This window comes from Phocoena sinus, chromosome 17 (assembly GCF_008692025.1).
Source record: "Phocoena sinus isolate mPhoSin1 chromosome 17, mPhoSin1.pri, whole genome shotgun sequence".
NCBI lineage: Eukaryota > Metazoa > Chordata > Mammalia > Artiodactyla > Phocoenidae > Phocoena > Phocoena sinus.
Window position 1 is genome coordinate 65,885,447 of NC_045779.1, and position 18,867 is coordinate 65,904,313.

Here is an 18,867-nt window from a genome sequence, read left to right on the forward strand (position 1 = left end):
AGTTGAGTTTGATCTCTGGCCTAAAACTGACTGCTCAACTTATTTGCCCTGAACAAAAAGACAAGGAAAATTCCCCTATATTGGCACTGTTCAATGCCTGGAGAGAAAGGGAAGCCAGAAGAATCATTCTCACTCTGGCCCCCTCTAAGAGATGTAGTCCCAGGTCCAAGGTCACAGGAGCTGAACCACACTTAGTGACTGGGACTTGACTCCATGGAGACTGGACATGGTTTTGGAAATTGAATAGTTTCAGTTCAAGTCATTATGTGTGACCCTGGGCAAAGTTACCCCTCTCCCCTGGCTTCCTTTGTCATTTGTAAACAGGAGTCATAGTATTTATAGGCAGTAAGCTAATATTCTACAGAAACTAATATTTTTCAGAAGTTATCAACCAATCACAATGCTGCACGTAGAGCTGCAGCAGGGTGCTGGAGGCCCCGGCTCCACAAGCAGCTACCTGTTATTGGACTGTAGGAATATCCATGGTGGCCCCAGGGCAGTGGCCAGGTGGTCAGGAAGATGACAGTGCTACTGTGGTGAGAGGTGGGTTTCAAGGAAGCAGCTGTTTATCAACTGATATGGAAGTGTTTCAATATTTCAACAACAGGTACAGCTGTAGAATGAACATGGGTCCTTTGCAATGTGAGTATACATTTCCAGGGGAATTTACTCTGTGCTTGGTACTATGGCTAAACTTACCAATGATTCCATATAATCTTCACAAACACTCTGGAAAGTGCTACTTCAAGCCCCTTTTTTCAGATAAGGAAATTCTAACACTCTATAAAGTGACAATGGTTGGTAAGTGGTAGAACAGTGATCCGAATTCAAGCTGACCTGTGGCAGAGCCAGACTTGTATGCACAATGGGAGAGAGAAGGAAATCCTGGGCAATAATCCACAACTGAACTTGAGAACATGGGTAGGAAAGGATGAATAAGAGAGCTGGGCTGTAGGACAATTCAAATGAGGAATAAAAACGCTGCAAGACACACAGAGTCCTTGGGCAAAAATGACATTAAAAAACATTTATCTGAGAAACAAGAAGAACTACAATCCTGCAACCTGTGGAATAAAAACCACATGCACAGAAACACAGACAAGATAAAAAGGCAGAGGGCTATGTACCAGATGAAGGAACAAGATAAAACCCCAGAAAAACAACTAAATGAAGTGGAGATAGGCAACCTTCCAGAAAAAGAATTCAGAATAATGATAGTGAAGATGATCCAGGACCTCGGGAAAAGAATGGAGGCAAAGATCAAGAAGATGCAAGAGATGTTTAACAAAGACCTAGAAGAATTAAAGAACAAACAGAGATGAACAATACAATAACTGAAATGAAAACTACACTAGAAGGAATCAATAGCAGAATAACTGAGGCAGAAGAACGGATAAATGCCCTGGAAGACAGAATGGTGGAATTCACTGCTGTGGAACAAAATAAAGAAAAAAGGATGAAAAGAAATGAAGACAGCCTAAGAGACCTCTGGGATAACATTAAACACAAGAACATTCGCATTGTAGGGGGTCCCAGAAGGAGAAGAGAGGGAGAAAGGACCAGAGAAAATATTTGAGGAGATTATAGTCAAAAACTTCCCTAACATGGGAAAGGAAATAGCCACCCAAGTCCAGGAAGTGCAGAGAGTTCCATACAGGATAAACCCAAGGAGAAACACACCGAGACACATAGTAATCAAATTGGCAAAAATTAAAGAGAAAAAAATTATTAAAAGCAGCAAGGGAAAAATGACAACATACAAGGGAACTCCCATAAGGTTAACAGCTGATTTCTCAGCAGAAACTCTACAAGCCAGACGGGAATGGCATGATATACTTAAAGCGATGAAAGGGAAGAACCTACAACCAAGATGACTCTACCCAGCAAGGATCTCATTCAGATTCGATGGTGAAATCAAAAGCTTTACAGACAAGCAAAAGCTAAGAGAATTCAGCACCACCAAACAGCTCTAAAACAAATGCTAAAGGAACTTCTCTAAGTGGGAAACACAAGAGAAGAAAAGGACCTACAAAAACACACCCAAAACAATTCAGAAAATGGTCATAGGAACATGCATATCGATAATTAACTTAAACGTGAATGGATTAAATGCTCCAACCAAACGACACAGGCTTGCAGAATGGAAACAAAAACAAGACCCATCTATATGCTGTCTACAAGAGACCCACTTAAGACCTAGGGACATATACAGACTGAAAGTGAGGGGACGGAAAAAGATACTGCATGCAAATGGAAATAAAAAGAAAGCTGGAGTAACAATACTTGTATCAGAGAAAACAGACTTGAAAATAAAGAATGTTACAAGAGACAAGGAAGGACACTACATAATGATAAAGAGACCGATCTAAGAAGAAGATATAACAATTATAAATATATATGCACCCAACATAGGAGCACCTCAATACATAAGGCAACTGCTAACAGCTCTAAAAGAGGAAATCGACAGTAACACAATAATAGTGGGGGACTTTAACACCTCATGTACACCAGTGGACAGATCATACAAACAGAAAATTAATAAGAAAACACAAGCTTTAAATGACACAATAGACCAGAGAGATTTAAGTGATATTTATAGGATATTCCATCCAAAAACAGCAGATTACACTTTCTTCTCAAGTGAGCATGGAACATTCCCCAGGATAGATCACATCTTGGGTCACAAATGAAGCCTCAGTAAATTTAAGAATATTGAAATCATATCAAGCACCTTTTCTGACCACAACACTAGGAGATTAGAAATCAATTACAGGGAAAACAATGTAAGAAACACAAACACACAGAGGTTAAACAATACGTTACGAAAAAACCAAGAGATCACTGAAGAAATCAAAGAGGAAATCAAAAAATACCTAGAGACAAATGACAATGAAAACACGACGATCCAAAACCTATGGGATGCAAGCAAAAGCAGTTCTAAGAGGGAAGTTTATAGCTATACAAGCCCACCTCAGGAAACAAGAAAAATCTCAAGTAAACAATCTAACCTTACACCTAAAGAAACTGGAGAAAGAAGAACAAACAAAACCCAAAGTTAGCAGAAGGAAACAAATCATAAAGATCAGAGCAGAAATAAATGAAATAGAAACAAAGAAAACAATAGCAAAGATCAATAAAACTAAAAGCTGGTTCTATGACAAGATAAAGAAAATTGATAAACCATTAGCCAGACTCATCAAGAAAAAGAGGGAGAGGACTCAAATCAATAAAATTAGAAATGAAAAAGGAGAAAGTACAACATACACCACAGAAATACAAAGCATCCTAAGAGACTACCAAGCAACTCTATGCCAATCAACTGGACAACCTGGAAGAAATGGGCAAATTCTTGGAAAGGTATTACCTTTGAAGACTGAACCAGGAAGAAAGAGAAAATATGAACAGACCAATCACAAGTAATGAAATAGAAACTGTGATTAAAAATCTTCCAACAATCAAAAGTCCAGGACCAGGTGGCTTCACAGTTGAATTCTATCAAACATTTAGAGAAAAGCTAACACCCATCCTTCTCAAACGCTTCCAAAAAATTGCAGAGGAACACTTCCAAACTCATTCTATGTGGCCACCATCACCCTGATACCAAAACCAGACAAAGATACTACAAAAAAAGAAAATTACAGACCAATATCACTGATAAATATAGATGCAAAAATCCTCAACAAAATACTAGCAAACAGAATCCAACAATACATTAAAAGGATCATACACCATGATCAAGTGCGATTTATCCCAGGGATACAAGGATTCTTCAATATACGCAAATCAGTCAATGTGTTACACCAATTAACAAACTGAAGAATAAAAACCATATGATCATCTCAATAGATGCAGAAAAAGCTTCTGACATAATTCAACACCCATTTATGATAAAAACTCTCCAGAAAGTGGGCATGGTAGGAACCTACTTCAACATAATAAAAGCCATATATGACAAACCCACAGCAAGCATCATTCTCAATAGGGAAAAGCTGAAAGCATTTCCTCTAAGATCAGGAACAAGACAAGGATGTCCACTCTCACCACAGTTCTTCAACATAGTTTTGGAAGTCCTAGCCACGGCAATCAGAGAAGAAAAAGAAATAAAAGGAATACAAATTGGAAAAGAAGAAGTAAAACTGTCACTGTTTGCAGATGACATGATACTATACATAGAGAATCCTAAAGATGCCAGCAGAAAACTACCAGAGCTAATCAATGAATTTGGTAACATTGCAGGATACAAAATTAATGCACAGAAATCTCTTGCATTCCTATACATGAATGATGAAAAATCTGAAAGAGAAATTAAGGAAACACTCCCATTTACCATTGCAACAAAAAGAATAAAATACCTAGGAATAAACCTACCTAGGGAGACAAAAGACCTGTATGCAGAAAACTATAAGACACTGATGAAAGAAATTAAAGATGATACCAACAGATGGAGAGGTATACCACGTTCTTGGATTGGAAGAATCAATATTGTGAAAATGACTATACTACACAAAGCAATCTACAGATTCAATGCAATCCCTATCAAATTACCAATGGCAGTTTTTACAGAACTAGAACAAAAAAATCTTAAAATTTGTATGGAGACCCAAACGACCCCGAATAGCCAAAGCAGTCTTGAGGTAAAAAAAACAGAGCTGCAGGAATCAGACTCTCTGACTTCAGACTATACTACAAAGCTACAGAAATCAAGATAGTATGGGGGGCTTCCCTGGTGGCGCAGTGGTTGAGAGTCCGCCTGCCGATGCAGGGGACGCGGGCTCGTGCCCCGGTCCGGGAAGATCCCACATGCCGCGGAGCGGCTGGGCCCGTGAGCCATGGCCGCTAAGCCTGCGCGTCCGGATCCTGTGCTCCGCAACGGGAGAGGTCACAACAGTGAGAGGCCCGCGTGCCACAAAAAAAAAAAAAAAAAGATAGTATGGTACCGGCACAAAAAGAGAAGTACAGATCAATTAATGGAACAAGATAGAAAGCCCAGAGATAAACCCACGCACCCATGGTCAACTAATCTATGACAAAGGAGGCAAGGATATACAATGGAGAAAAGACAGTCTCTTCAATAAGTGGTGCTGGGAAAACTGGATAGCTACATGTAAAAGAATGAAATTAGAACACTCCCTAACACCATACACAAAAATGAACTCAAAATGGATTAGAGACCTAAATGTAAGACTAGACACTATAAAACTCTTAGAGGAAAACATAGGAAGAACACTCTTTGCGATAAATCATAGCAAGATCTTTTTTGATCCACCTCCCAGAGTAATGGAAATAAAAACAGAAATAGGGCTTCCCTGGTGGCGCAGTGGTTGGGAGTCCGCCTGCCGATGCAGAGGACGTGGGTTCGTGCCCCGGTCTGGGAGGATCCCACGTGCCGCGGAGCGGCTGGGCCCGTGGGCCATGGCCGCTGGGCCTGCGCGTCGGGAGCCTGTGCTCCGCAACGGGGGAGGCCGCGGCAGTGAGAGGCCCGCGTAACACAAAAAAAAAAAAAAAAAAAAACAGAAATAAACAAATAGAACCTAATGAAACTTTAAAGCTTTTGCACAGCAAAGGAAACCATAACAAGATGAAAAGACAACCCTCGGAATGGGAGAAAATATTTGCAAATGAACTAACGGACAAAGGATTAATCTCCAAAATATATAAACAGTTCATGCAGCTCAATATTAAAAAATCAAACAATCCAATCCAAAAATGGGCAGAAGATCTAAATAGATCTTTCTCCAAAGAAGACATACAGATGGCCAAGAAGCACATGAAAAGCTGCTCAACATCACTAATTATTAGAGAAATGCAAATCAAAACTACAATGAGGCTTCACCTCACACCAGTTAGGAGGGGCATCATCAGAAAATCTACAAACAACAAATGTTGGAGAGGGTGTGGAGAAAGGGAAACCCTCTTGCACTGTTGGTGGGAATGTAAAATGATACAGCTACTATGGAGAACAGTATGGAGGTTCCTTAAAAAACTAAAAATAGAATTACCATATGACCCAGGAATCCCACTACTGGACATATACCCAGAGAAAACCATAATTCAAAAAGACACATGCACCACAATGTTCACTGCAGCACTATTTACAATAGCCAGGGCATGGAAGCAACCTAAATGCCCATCGACAGAAGAATGGATAAAGAAGAAATGGTACATATATACAACGGAATATTACTCAGCCATAAAAAGGAACGAAATTGGGTCATTCGTTGAGACGTGGATGCATCTGTCATACAGAGTGAAGTAAGTCAGAAAGAGAAAAACAAATATTGTATATTAATGCATATATGTGGAACCTAGAAAATGGTACAGATGAACCGGTTTGCAAGGCAGAAATGGAGACACAGAAGTAGAGAAAAAAACATATGGATACCAAGGGGGAAAGCGGCAGGGGGTGGGGGTCATGGAGGGATGAATTGGGATTGACATGTATACACAGATGTGTATAAAATAGATGACTAATAAGAACCTGCTGTATAAAAAATAAATTTTAAAAAAACTGGGAGAATATATGCAGATAAACATAAATGAATGTTTACAGAAAAAAGTCTAGAAGGAACACACAATACACTTAATACCAATAACCCTTTGTTAAAGGTCGAACAGGGTGAGAAAAGGCAGTGGAGGATATCCTTCACTTTCACTATGTATACTTTGGTATTTGAACTTCTTTTATATTAAGCACATATTTTTTGTTTTGTTTTGACTTTTGCGGTACGCGGGCCTCTCGCTGTTGTGGCCTCTCCCGTTGCGAAGCACAGACTCCAGACGCGCAGGCTCAGTGGCCATGGCTCACCAGCCCAGCCGCTCCGCGGCATGTGGGATCTTCCCGGACTGGGACACGAACCTGTGTGCCCTGCATCGGCAGGCAGACTCTCAACCACTGCGCCACCAGGGAAGCCCTAAGCACATATTTTTTAAAATATTAAGTTAGGAATTCCCTGGTGGTCCAGTGGTTAGGACTCAGTGCCTCTACTGCCAGGGGCCCACGGTTCGATCCCAGGTCGGGGAACTAAGATCCTGCAAGCCGTGTGGCACAGCTAATAAAGTAAAATAAGATATAAAGTGATAAAATTACATTAATAAAAATACCCATAGGCTTAAAGGGCAGGTAGAGAGAGACATTAACTATGGAGGTAAGAAAGTGATCGTAGCTTTGTGATGATACCAAAGTCCAGAGCTTCAATTCTTTGGTTGTCAGGTTGGGTAGAAACCAGAGTCAAATGCACTTGGGTTGTTGATATGTATATGTGTGTGTGTGTGTGTGTGTGTGTGTGTGTGTGTGTGTACACACATATTTATGATTTTCTCCCAAATACCTGGGGCCAGATGGTGTTAACCATTACGAAACCAGATGCTGCACCACCTCTGACCATCTTAACTCTGATTAAGCTTGTTTGGCTTAACCTGCTCCAATCTGAAATTCATCTGTGAGATTTTGGGATTGAGTCATGAACACTGGGCGAAACAGAAAAAGAGAAAATAGATAATGACAGCAACAAATCCCTGAGCATACACCTTCCTGCCAGGACCACTTCTGGGTGATTTATATATATTACCACTTACTCCATAACCCTGCTTGGTAGGTGACATATTATACCCACTTTACCAATGAATACAATGCAGCCTCCCAAGCCAGGGGAGGTCATCTGTCCAGGTGGTGTAGCAAGGGAGGTGCTGCGGTGTCAGCCCAGGCTTAATTCCAACCATAGGCAATGTTTTCCCCAGTGCCTCTCAGCTCCCTCAAAACACAGAGAAAGCAGCCTCAATCCTCACCATGTTGGAACTGCTTGGCTATGCCCAAAGTCAGCTGGATAATGGTGTTAAAGGTAAGAGAACACTTTGACTTAATATCCTTTCAGAGTTTTCGATAATGTTCCCTAGTTAGCTGAAATCTATATCAGCACTATGAAAAAGAAAAAAGGAATTGCTAAGCAATTTATAGTATTTGTCCTCAAAACCCCCTCCCCCCATCACCCACCCCAGCCACATACAAAGACAGATGTGTGTCTTACTCCTAAAATACAGGATTGATGAGATGGGAGCAGGATTATGTCAGAATTTTTCTCTGATAATACCTCCCCTTACCTGCTTAAGTCTACCCAGGAAGCCTATCCTGGACCCTTCCCCACCCCACTATGTAAGGTTAGCCGCCAGACCCCCTGCCCCTCCAGTGCCACCATAATTCCTGATGCCTACCTATCCTCCAACCATCACACTTTAATCACAAGGTATTGCATTCATTGTTTGCCTGTTTTCCTCAGCGGAATGTGGGCAGGCACGCGTAGCATAGGGACCCTGCGGCATTCCTATTTCTAGCCCTAGCGAGTAGCACATTGCCCGGTAGGCCCCAATAAATACTTAAAGAATGAATGAACACAGTTCTAGCCAGGAATGTCCGTCGGGAGGGCAAAGAAAGCAGAAGGGCCCAGCAGAGAAGTGTCTCTTAAGGTTTGATAAGAGAAGCTGAAAATAGTCCAATTCTTAGCTTGGGAAGGGAAAGAAATAAAGAACATGTCTTGTGTAAAACTCCTTTGTATTATACTATAATGGTGGATGCATTTCTCAAAACCAATGAATGTACAACGCAAAGAGTGAAAACTAGTGTAAACTATGGTTGATAATGACGAGCCAATGTTGGTTCATCCATTGTAACAAAGGCGCCACTCTGATACCCATGTTGATGGAAGGGGAGGCTGTGTGGTTAGGAGGGGGGTTATAAGGGAATTCTGTGCTTTCCACTCAATTTTTCTGTAAATCTAAAACTACTCTAAAAAAATTAAGTCTATTAGTATTTTTTAAAGTAGTAAAATAGATGTCAGCGCAAAGAACTGTCACCATGTGATGTTTTATGGCTTTATGAACAACCTTGCTCTTTCTCAAATACAAAAAGAAATAGACCCCATTAAAATAAAGTAAAATAAATCACGCCTATCTATTGAAGATAAAGGAGAATTCTCTCATGGGTATGATGTATTGGCCAAGAGTAGAGCCAGGTAGCAAAGAGAAATGTACTCGAGTGTGTGTGGCAGGGGGGAATGGGGGGAGGAATCAGTGTTCGAAAAGCAAAATTAAAAACAAAAATTCTAAGCACTTTTTCCAAAATAAAGGAGACATGGATTAATTTATTTCTATCATCATCTTTTTCCTTATTCATGGCCCAGATTTGGACTTCTAACATGCAAGATCATAAAAAAATTTGCCAATTCTCAAAAAAAATTCTGTGTACAGTTCCTACTTTTCACAATAAAAGCAATCCCTGAAATTCCATCATATTATTACTATCACTAACTTTTTTACATTTTACATATTCATTTCTTATATGAATGAGGCAAGGTTTAGGGTTATGGCCAAGGAATCAGTATTAATTAGTATTAATTAATTACAAGTAGAGCAACTAATATAACCATCTCAAAGTTGCACTTGGAATTTTGTCATAGACTCCAGCTCGAGTTGGGTGCTCCACACACAGAAACGTAGATCCAGGGTCCTAGAGGGTAAAGGGACTTCCTCAAGGTCATATATTCTCTTTTTTTTTTAAATATAAATTTATTTATTTATTTTTGGCTGCGTTGGGTCTTCATTGCTGCCTGCAGGCTTTCTCTAGTTGCGGCGAGCGGGGGCTACTCTTTGTTGCGGTGCGCAGGTTTCTCATTGCGGTGGCTTTTCTTGTTGTGGAGCATGGGCTCTAGGGGTGCAGGCTTCAGTATTTGTGGCACGCAGGCTCAGTAGTTGTGGCTCACGGGCTCTAGAGCACAGGCTTAGTAGTTGTGGCACACGGGCTTAGTTGCTCCACGGCATGTGGGATCTTCCTGGACCAGGGCTCGAACCCATGTCCCCTGCATTGGCAGGCAGATTCTTAACCACTGCGCCACCAGGGAAGTCCAGGGTCATATATTCTTAACAGAGCCATTTGTGGCAGAGCCAACCAATACGGCCACCATGCCACACCTAAGTGTCCCATATGTGCTTGATTTACTTTGTCTCATGTAAGCCAGTGAACGCCTCTATGTTGGAGGCACTAATTTTTAAATAAGTCAAGGTAGCTTAAAAAAGTTACTAACTTGGCAAGGTCACATAGCAGGTCAGCTGGAAGCAGGCCTGTGTGACCTGACCTCAGCCTGGAGAGGTAAAAAGAGTCACAAAAGGGCAGAGAGAAGAGGGGCAGTTTGAGGAGGGATTGTCACAGTGCCCAGCCACAGGGAAGGGGGCATAATTATGGCTTGGCCAATTTTACCCTAGTCCTGTCACTATTACACAGGATGGATAAGGACGTAAAACTCCTCATGGCTGAGAGTTGCCTTTCCTCTTTTTCCTGCCTCTTTTTGCATCCCAGAGTCACTTGCTCCAGAGTTGCTGCAACAAGAGTGAAAATACGTGTGTTACTCAGATCTGCTGCACGCCAAAAGTTGGAGCAGGACAAGGTGCTATGCATTCTCCCAGGGTAAGGAGAAGGGGGGAGGAGCCAAAGGGTGGAAGTGGTCAGATGATTTCTCAGTGGAGGAACCATGGCCTAGGGCTTGGAAGGCCAGCATTCCTGTCCCTGGCCAGAAGCAGTCGATTATTAGCTACGTGTCCATGTACGTATCACCTCATTTCTCTAAACCTGTTTCCTCAACTCTTAAATGAAGATATTAGTATCTGTCCAGAAAGGCTATTGTGATGATTAAAATAGGACAGCGTAGGCAAGGTGACCTCATCATTGTCAATATTACTATCTATTGCAATAATCCCCTCTTGGCTCTCCAGCACCTAGCACCTTAGAAGTTCACAGGAAATAACTTGTTGAATTAATGAGTAAACATATAAAATGTAGAAACAAGTTAAATGGTTCTTCTACTAAAGATCAAAGCTCAAGAAACATTTCAAGCACTACAGCAGGAACTCAACAACTTACATATTAACTAGAGTTATTTAGCTAAGAAATTCTCTAAGACTAAAGGGAAGACTTCTCTCTCCCAGACAGTAACTTTATTTTGAATAAGGCTTTTGAACACCTATAATATCCAGATTTTCTTTAGTTAATCTCAGTAGCTAATGATCTGGGGCTTTATGTGCATTGTTTCATTTTGGACTCAAAAACAACCATGTGAAGTTGATACTATTTACTATGTTATATTACATGTTCATATATTATGTTATTTTAGAAATATACTGATATTCAGAATTGAATTGACCAATGCAATAAGCCACATTGCACATAGGAAGAAATAAAGTTTCAAGCAGGGCGTCTACTTTCTCCACAGTTTACCAGCAGGGCCAGAGTAGAGAAACCCAGGTAGTTTGACTGTCAAGCCTTAACTGCTATTTGATTCTGTGGGCCTAGGACCAGACCCTCTACCTCCAGTTTAGCCCAACAACTGAGAATCCTCAAAGTTATGAGGTTAAAAAGAAGGCAAGGAATGTTGATAATCAAACCTTGGGAGTTAATTACATTGTTGCACAAGTTTCCCAAAAGAGCAGTGAGCTAATCTTTTGAGTCATTTATGGCCACACTAGACGAGGCATGAGAGACTGTATCATAGCAGCAGCTTGTGTTAGCCAACTGTATAAAAGAACCTCTGTTTCAATCATGGCTCCAAGGCTATGGCGCGCAGGCTATAAAACCTGTTGCTCCCGCTTACCTCTGTCCCTCTCAAGCCTAGCCTGGCCGCTTCTCCTTTCACTTGCACTGGGCAAAGGCCCGAATTCACACACATCATTACCTGGCTGGCAATATAAGCCATCAGTAGCATGAGAAGTACAGCCTCTAGCTCTGGAAGGGGGGAGGGCAGTCACATTTGCTCTCCCTGTTCAATCCATCCTAAAAACCACTGTGACTTCACCTCTTCAAACCACAGTCCTGACATCACCTTGAGTTAATAGGGCTTTCTAGACCAACAAATCCCAACCTCCAATTTCATTCACTCACTCAAACTTTGAGAGTATCTCTGCCTGTTCCTGTGTTAAGTGTCAGATACAATGAATTAGACAACAGTTTGCAGAAGGGAACCCCAGGGAGAAATGGCTACCACTGGAGCATTAAGCAAAGGCATTTTGAGAGCACTCAACGTTCATTCATTCACTCCCCAGCCTTCCTCCCTGAATTAATGTAATCAGTATCCACTCTGAAGCACCTGGCTTTCTCTAACCCTTCCGAAGTTCAGCATAAATGCATCTTCAGGGAAGCCTACTGACTCAGTGATGGAGAGAGAGCCTCTCCCTACACCCTGCGCATTTCTTTCACTGCACCTATCACACCTCTAAATTCCTTCTTGTGAAGATTTTGGTAGTAAGCAGTTATCTGTCTTATCAATTAGAAAGTAAGTCACATGAGGACGGACACTGTGGATCTGGTTTACCTTAGGCAATGGAATTTAGGAGACTCCCCATTAAATACTTCATGAATATTAGTTATATTAGTTACATCCTTTCCTCTATCATCGTTGCACCTTCAGGGCTTTGATCTGATTTCTCCAATTAAACCTACACATATCTGCTTTATTTGAATACCGATCAACCATCAGCACTTCACAGGACCACCTTTCATTATATTTGTTCTACATGTATGAGTGAAATTTGATTTCCCCTTAGAAACAAGCTCAGGGGTAGAGATTATCTAAGGCTTCTGCTCGTCTCTAAACTTTTTATGTTCTAGTATCTCGTCTAGGGCTCAGCATCCTCTAGCCCTTCATACTCAGTACCTTGCTGTGATTGCAAATCACAGACACTAACCTTTCTTGCATCTACTGTGCAGATAAAATTGTTTAATAAGCAGTTTTTCCAGGAAACTCAGTAAAGGGAAATAAAAGCCCTTTTGCACACATTTTGGGCCTGTTCATTTTGGAGGTCCTTTTAAACACTTCCAAACATGTCATTTTCCTACATTAAGCAAACTCAGTCCATTTAGGAGAAAGAGGAACAGCGGCCTCCACCAAAATCACCCCAAAATATATGCACATTCTATATTAGGCTCACTTCCCTCTACTTTCCTGTGCAATGAGAACCATGGTAAATTAAGGACAACCACTATAGGGAAAAATGGTCTCACTGCTGCTTGAGCTCTCGATAACCTTCAGCATTCAACACTCTTCCTATTTAAAATCCTCACGGGAGCCTGTTGATGGAGCCCAGGTTTTTGAGCCTCACAGGACTGGCAGTGACTTCAGGTGCTGGTCTAAGGAGTGCTGGTGGCCTCCCACACGCCAGTCCCAGAGGCCACATCTGCTCCTGTACCTACTGCTGGCACCTGCATCCTTTATCATGTCAGCAGTGCCACTTGATCACATGGGCCTGTTTTCTGTAATTAAATCACTCAGCGAGCCCATTCCCTTTGTCTGGGATTCTGAAACCACCTAAGACGCAACATGGGTTACTGATCTTATTACCAAACCTCCCCAGTACAGACTCCAAAATGTGAGTGTGGATTCTGGCAACGTTTGCACTGATCCTGAAAAAAATCAATGGGTATTGAAAATGTATGTTCACAAGATGTTATTCATGAACATGGAGCCTAGAAGCAACAGGTGATTAATTCCCACACAGTAAATGCAGGGAGGGTTTTCAGTCACTAAATGAATTCATCAAAATGTTTACTGAGTAATGTAAAGATGAAACACACTTAATATTTCAGAAAAATTGCAGTTAAGCTGAGGAGCCTGGATTTGGACCAAAAATGGCAGAAAGTATACAAATGGAAAAAACCCATATATAAATAGAGTTAACTCTAATGAATGGTTTATTGGAAACCCTCAGAGCATTTGTCAAAAGGACTTGACAGATTCTATTGTAATAAGACATAGTGAAGAGGAAATGGTTTAAAAGATGTCATCAATCTTTTATTTAACTAAGCACTTGCCCTTCATTTTGAAGGAAATGATACAATTTCAAATCTGAACCTCCTTCTCAAGAAGTGGTGTGAGAACATAACATTGATTTAACATACAATCTTCAACAAAAATAAAGTTTACACAATTCACTAGGAAAATAAAATACATGAAATTTATCAAGTTAGTCATGTAATTCTCCATGGGTCACAAGTATCTCTAAGAACAAAACATAATGAAAAGCTGAATAAACCAGTCAAGTTTATAGTTACCCTGATTAAAAAAAAAAAATTCACAAATAAAATGTAACTTTCCAAACAAATCCTTTCAATGATGATCACACTAGATTTTATTTTAATTTACAAAAAAACAGTGGTTAGACAATCACATAATATCAAGAGTCTTCAACACAGTGGATTCCATTTTGTTAAGAGAAAAAAATAGAAAACAAGTAATCCTTAAATTTTTCTTCACTCTCCATAGCATATGTTGTAGAAAATTAAAGTTTTGCTTCCAAAAATATGTTTCCATGTGTTTATGGTGTTGTCGACTGGTGCTCTTAGGGCCAGAAGCAGCAAAGACATGAGAAATTTAACTACTGAAATGTCATTTTTCATAAAAACTAAAAATTTCCTTAAAGGTCTGGAGTAAAGTCTTCTGCCAGGCTTGTTAGTGCTATAAAGTCATTTTTTAATTAAATGTAGAATAAAACTATGAGTTCTTTCAATATAAAAAGTTGTGTAGCTGAAGTTGTAGGCTCCTTTGCCATACATAAGCAGTCTCAATAAAATATTTGCTCAAGTAAGAAAATATAATTTGTCTGATTACATTTAGCATCCGTTCCAGTTGGGTGTCCTGCTTATCCCTGCCAGAGCTTCTAAAGAACATTAGAATCAATATTCCTTGCCTTCAAAGAGCATCCATAATTCACAGTACAAAACAGTTCTAGAATCTTAGTCCTAAGGAGAAACAAAAATTATTAAATATATATATATATTTTTTAAAGTGCCAGATGTAGCCATTGCCTGGACATTAAAAACTCTTATCCACAACACCGCCATCTTCGAGAAAGATGCCAACAGTTGATTCAGTCCCCTTTCCTTGCAACCTTCAGTGGCTGGCATGATGACCCTAATAAAACTTACAACAGAATCACTGTTCCGAAGCATTACGTACTTCACATCTCTGGTACCCTGTAAAAACACGTGATAAAGCAGCATCTGGAGTAGATCTTTCCTCTTCTAGATCATGTTCAAGCCCTGTTATCAAAAACCTCTTCTCTAGAGGGAGAATGCTACTACTGATATGGATTTTATAGGAGTTCTTCCTTCAAGTTGAGGTTTCTCACAAAGCTGTTTGTAACAGAGTCACTCGGTGTGACCAATGACATTCACTTTCCATTGAGGGGTGAAGGAGGGAGACAGAGACCGAGCAGTGGAAAAGAGAGCTGGCTGGCTAGCCCAGAGCTGCTAGACAGTGCCGCTCTGTTCTTCTCTCTTGCTGTCTGCACAATGTCATTACATTCAACTTTCCCTTGATGGTGTTAAACATAAAAGACAATCCAAATCTAGAAGGCTCTCCTAAATGTCTTTACCCGCGTTTACCCTGCTCCGCTTTTCCATGAGCAAAAGAATACAAACGCAAAGCTGCGAGATTATTAAACAAGAAAACTAGATCAACATTTCCAACAGGAGACTGACGCTTCTCCAAATTCCTGGACCAGGGCTGAGTGTGGTTCATCTTTAATATTGACAGGACCTGTTTGGAGATTCCTGTTAAAACAGGGAACATAGCTAATGCCCTTGTAATGAAATAATTTCATGTTGAGGTGCTATAAATGTCTAGGCTTTTAAAAATTATGGCCTCAAATTCCCACGTTTAAAAAAAGTACATGTACAAGGAAATCCTTCAAGTTTTGTTGCCTTGATTTAAATATCTCCAGGCAGGAGGCCTGAGGATGGCCACCACTGTGGAACACTCAAGTATGAGTCTACTCCAGCTGTAAGAATTGGGTCACAAAATGACTTGTTCAGCGTAATCTATAATGATTCCCAAGAGAAAAAAAAAGAAACTTCACTCAACTTTTGAGACAGCATTAGCCATGCCACTGTACAGCAGAGGGTTCTGAAATCAAGGGCACGTATCATTAAAGAGCTCACATGAAAACAAAGGACAGACTGTACACATTTTTTAAAGCCTCAGAGTAAAGCAAACACAGCAGCAGATTCAAATAGTATCAGCCATCCTACTTCGGACAGATCCCACAATCACCAATCCATGCTTTAGGACTGTCACCAGATCTGGCGCTGACTACACCAGGTTGCATTTATTTATGATTGCTGTCACCCCCTCTTCATTGAGAAGCATTCTGAAGGGGTGTTCTCCAAGCGACAAGAAGACTGCAGCAATATAACAAGACTTTACACTTTGAATTAAACTGCATCGAGTGTGGCTACCAAAATAAACAGCTATCACTGAAATATGCCTCAAGCCTAAGATTTTACCACTAGCAAAACAAAACTGAGTGAGGGGGATGAGGCAATGAAGGGAAAAAAAAAATTCACAGGACCACCACACCAAAGCCTTAAATTAAAAAAAAAAAAAGTTACCTTCACTATTCAGGAAGAGAGTCAGGTGGGGAAATGGACAGGAAACTGACTGATTCCTGCCAGAGCAACCCTGTTTGGCTGTTTCTGTAGTGGACACCTTATGGGGTGACAGCAGCCAACCTCCCGTGTGACCTGGGGATGAACATGGCCAAGCAGGCTTAATTAGATCAGAGACACAAAGGGCTATTCCCTCCTTTGATAACAAATACCACAGCTGTAAGTGCCTACAATAGCAAGCGAGAAACAAAGGCAGCAAAACAGAACCAAAATTGAATCCTTCCTTTAGCTGGCCCCTGACAATGATTTACATGTAACCTGGGAAGTGGCGATGGCCCAGGAGACTCAGCTGGAAGCCAGCTCCAGAAGACAAATCGCTTGGAGATGGGGAGGGGGCAAGTAGCAAAATCTTTGTTTTGTAGCCCAAGTTTACTCAACTACTTCTTACACTTCACAGGGGGCTGCTTGATTTCAGTCTGCGGCTCCCAGACCTGGTCCTGGTTTTACCAGCCTTGCACCCCAGAAAAACCACAAGATAAATCACCCCAGCTTCCCGAATCCCTCACACTTCTCTTTGGAGGTAGCACCACCACAAACCTGCTCTGGCTTCACTACAGGGCATCCTCCAAGCCCATGGCAGGAGGGGAAGCGGTCGGAAGGCAACAGCAGGCATTGGTACTCTGAACTTTTCTCCAACCCTAAGTGCATAAGAGGCGTCGATTTTTGGACCCAAGTCCAGCAGGGATTAAGTGTCTGGCAAGTCCACAGTGTGCCTCACCTCGGGAAAGGAAGACAGATTGAGCCGGCGGGCAAGAAGCCCAGAAGCGCCCCCGGCCAAAGTGCTCCTACCTGCTCCCTCTTCCTCCTCCGTCCAAGATAATAAACTCAAGCCACAGCTGGCTGCGCTTTTCGCCAACTCTCCGTTTTCCAAATGGCCCAGGAGCCCAGATGGGGCCCAGAAGGTGGTGGAGGAGGGAGTGAGAGGAGGGAGGGAGCAGCGGCTGCTACAAACAGCTCCCTCACACAGCTCCGCTCTCAGCTCGCCGGTCAGCGAACCACCGCCTCTCGGGCCCCCTCCTCCCGGGCGGGCGCGGGGGGGCGCCCGGGAGGCGGCGTAGTCCGCGCGGCGTCGCTGTCGCTTACGTCCGGCTCGGCGGGGTGCAGGTGCGTGGCGAGCTCCTGCAGCACCGCGGCGCGCCCGATCTGGTCGTTGCGCCGCTTCTCCATGATCAGGTCCTCCAAGCTCTGGAACTCGAGCGTGTGGCTACGCTGCGCAGAGAGCTGGATCTGCAGCCGGTAGGGCTGCTTACCGATGCGCAGCTCGCCGCCGATCTTGAATTCGCGCTTGCCGTAGCGGCACCAGGCGGCGAAGCTCTCCGAGTTGCGCCAGCTCAGCTCGCGCTCCTTGGCGCCCACGTGCGCCAGCGCGTTGCGCACCACGGCGCTGGGGCTCAGCGGCTTGTAGCGGTATAGCTCGTTTACTACGCGGCCGCGCCGGCCCTGGCTCGCGTCCGTCAGGAAGCTGTTGCTCACCTCCAGCCGGTGCAAGTGCACCACCTGGAAGTTGCCCACGTAGACAGCCCAGTGCGGGTACTGCGCCTGCGACACGAACTCCACCAGGTCGCCAGGCCTGCACTTGTTGAGCAGGTTCTCGGGCGTGTAGGTGCTCAGCGCCGCGGAGCCCGGCGCGAAGCTTTTCTGGTAGATGCACTCGTCGCGGTAGAACACGGAGCACTCCACCTCGTGCAGCCGCGGGTCATAGGGCTGCGGCGAGGTCAGCGGCAGCCCGTCCCCGCCGTCAGGCAAACCGCCGCCACCACCATCCGGCCCCTGGGGCGGCGGCTGCGGCTCCACGTCCTCGTCGTCATTGGAGAAGATGTAGGAGACCCCGATGCGGGGCCCGTCGTCTCGGTCCACGCCCGTCGGGTCGGCAGTGGGAACTTCCTTATAACTTAGGTGGGTCAGTTTCTCCACCTGGTTGCCCATCACGCTGCGGACACACGTTCACACCGCCGTGAGAGGAGAAAGCGAAACCACCACTAGGGTCATTGGCACAGGTCCCCGGACAGGGGCTCAGACCACCTGTTGGGAGAGGAAGGCAAGGAAGCCATGTAGGAGCCCTTCCGTGAAACGTGCGATTTGTTCTTAAGAGGAGGAAGAAAGGTTGGGTGTCGGGCACTTGAAGCCATTTTACGGGGAGTCTCAGATGTGGCGAGCTTTTCCTCACTTTTCTGCCTCCAGGGTCACGGTCGCAGGAGGCCGGGCAACTCCAGCTCTCCCCCGCCCCCAGCCCTTCACCTCGCCCAGGCAAAAGCCCATTGCATCAGCGACTCCTACCGCTTCCGCCAGCGCCCTACCTGCCAATCCCAAGCAGGAGGGAGAAAGGAAAAGAAACTTTAATTCCCCTTTCCTAGCCCCCTCCTTTCACCTCAGGGTCCTAAGTTACC

General features: G+C 43.1%; 1 protein-coding gene across 3 annotated transcripts in view; it reads right to left on the reverse strand.

Annotated features, from left to right (window-relative positions):
• The window catches only part of LRATD2 (LRAT domain containing 2), a 38,250-nt gene that overhangs the window by 18,766 nt on the left and 617 nt on the right, over window positions 1-18,867 (reverse strand). For 2 of the 3 annotated variants that reach the window (XR_004346521.1, XR_004346522.1), the window contains exon 2: window positions 17,270-18,502. Coding sequence is in view for 1 of the 3 variants with exons in the window: in XM_032610393.1 (XP_032466284.1) it covers window positions 17,468-18,406 (939 nt within the window). In the remaining 2 variants the exon portion in view is untranslated. Of the gene's footprint in view, window positions 1-13,801; window positions 18,503-18,867 lie in introns of those variants that run through there. The other variant, XM_032610393.1, reaches the window with a different exon arrangement.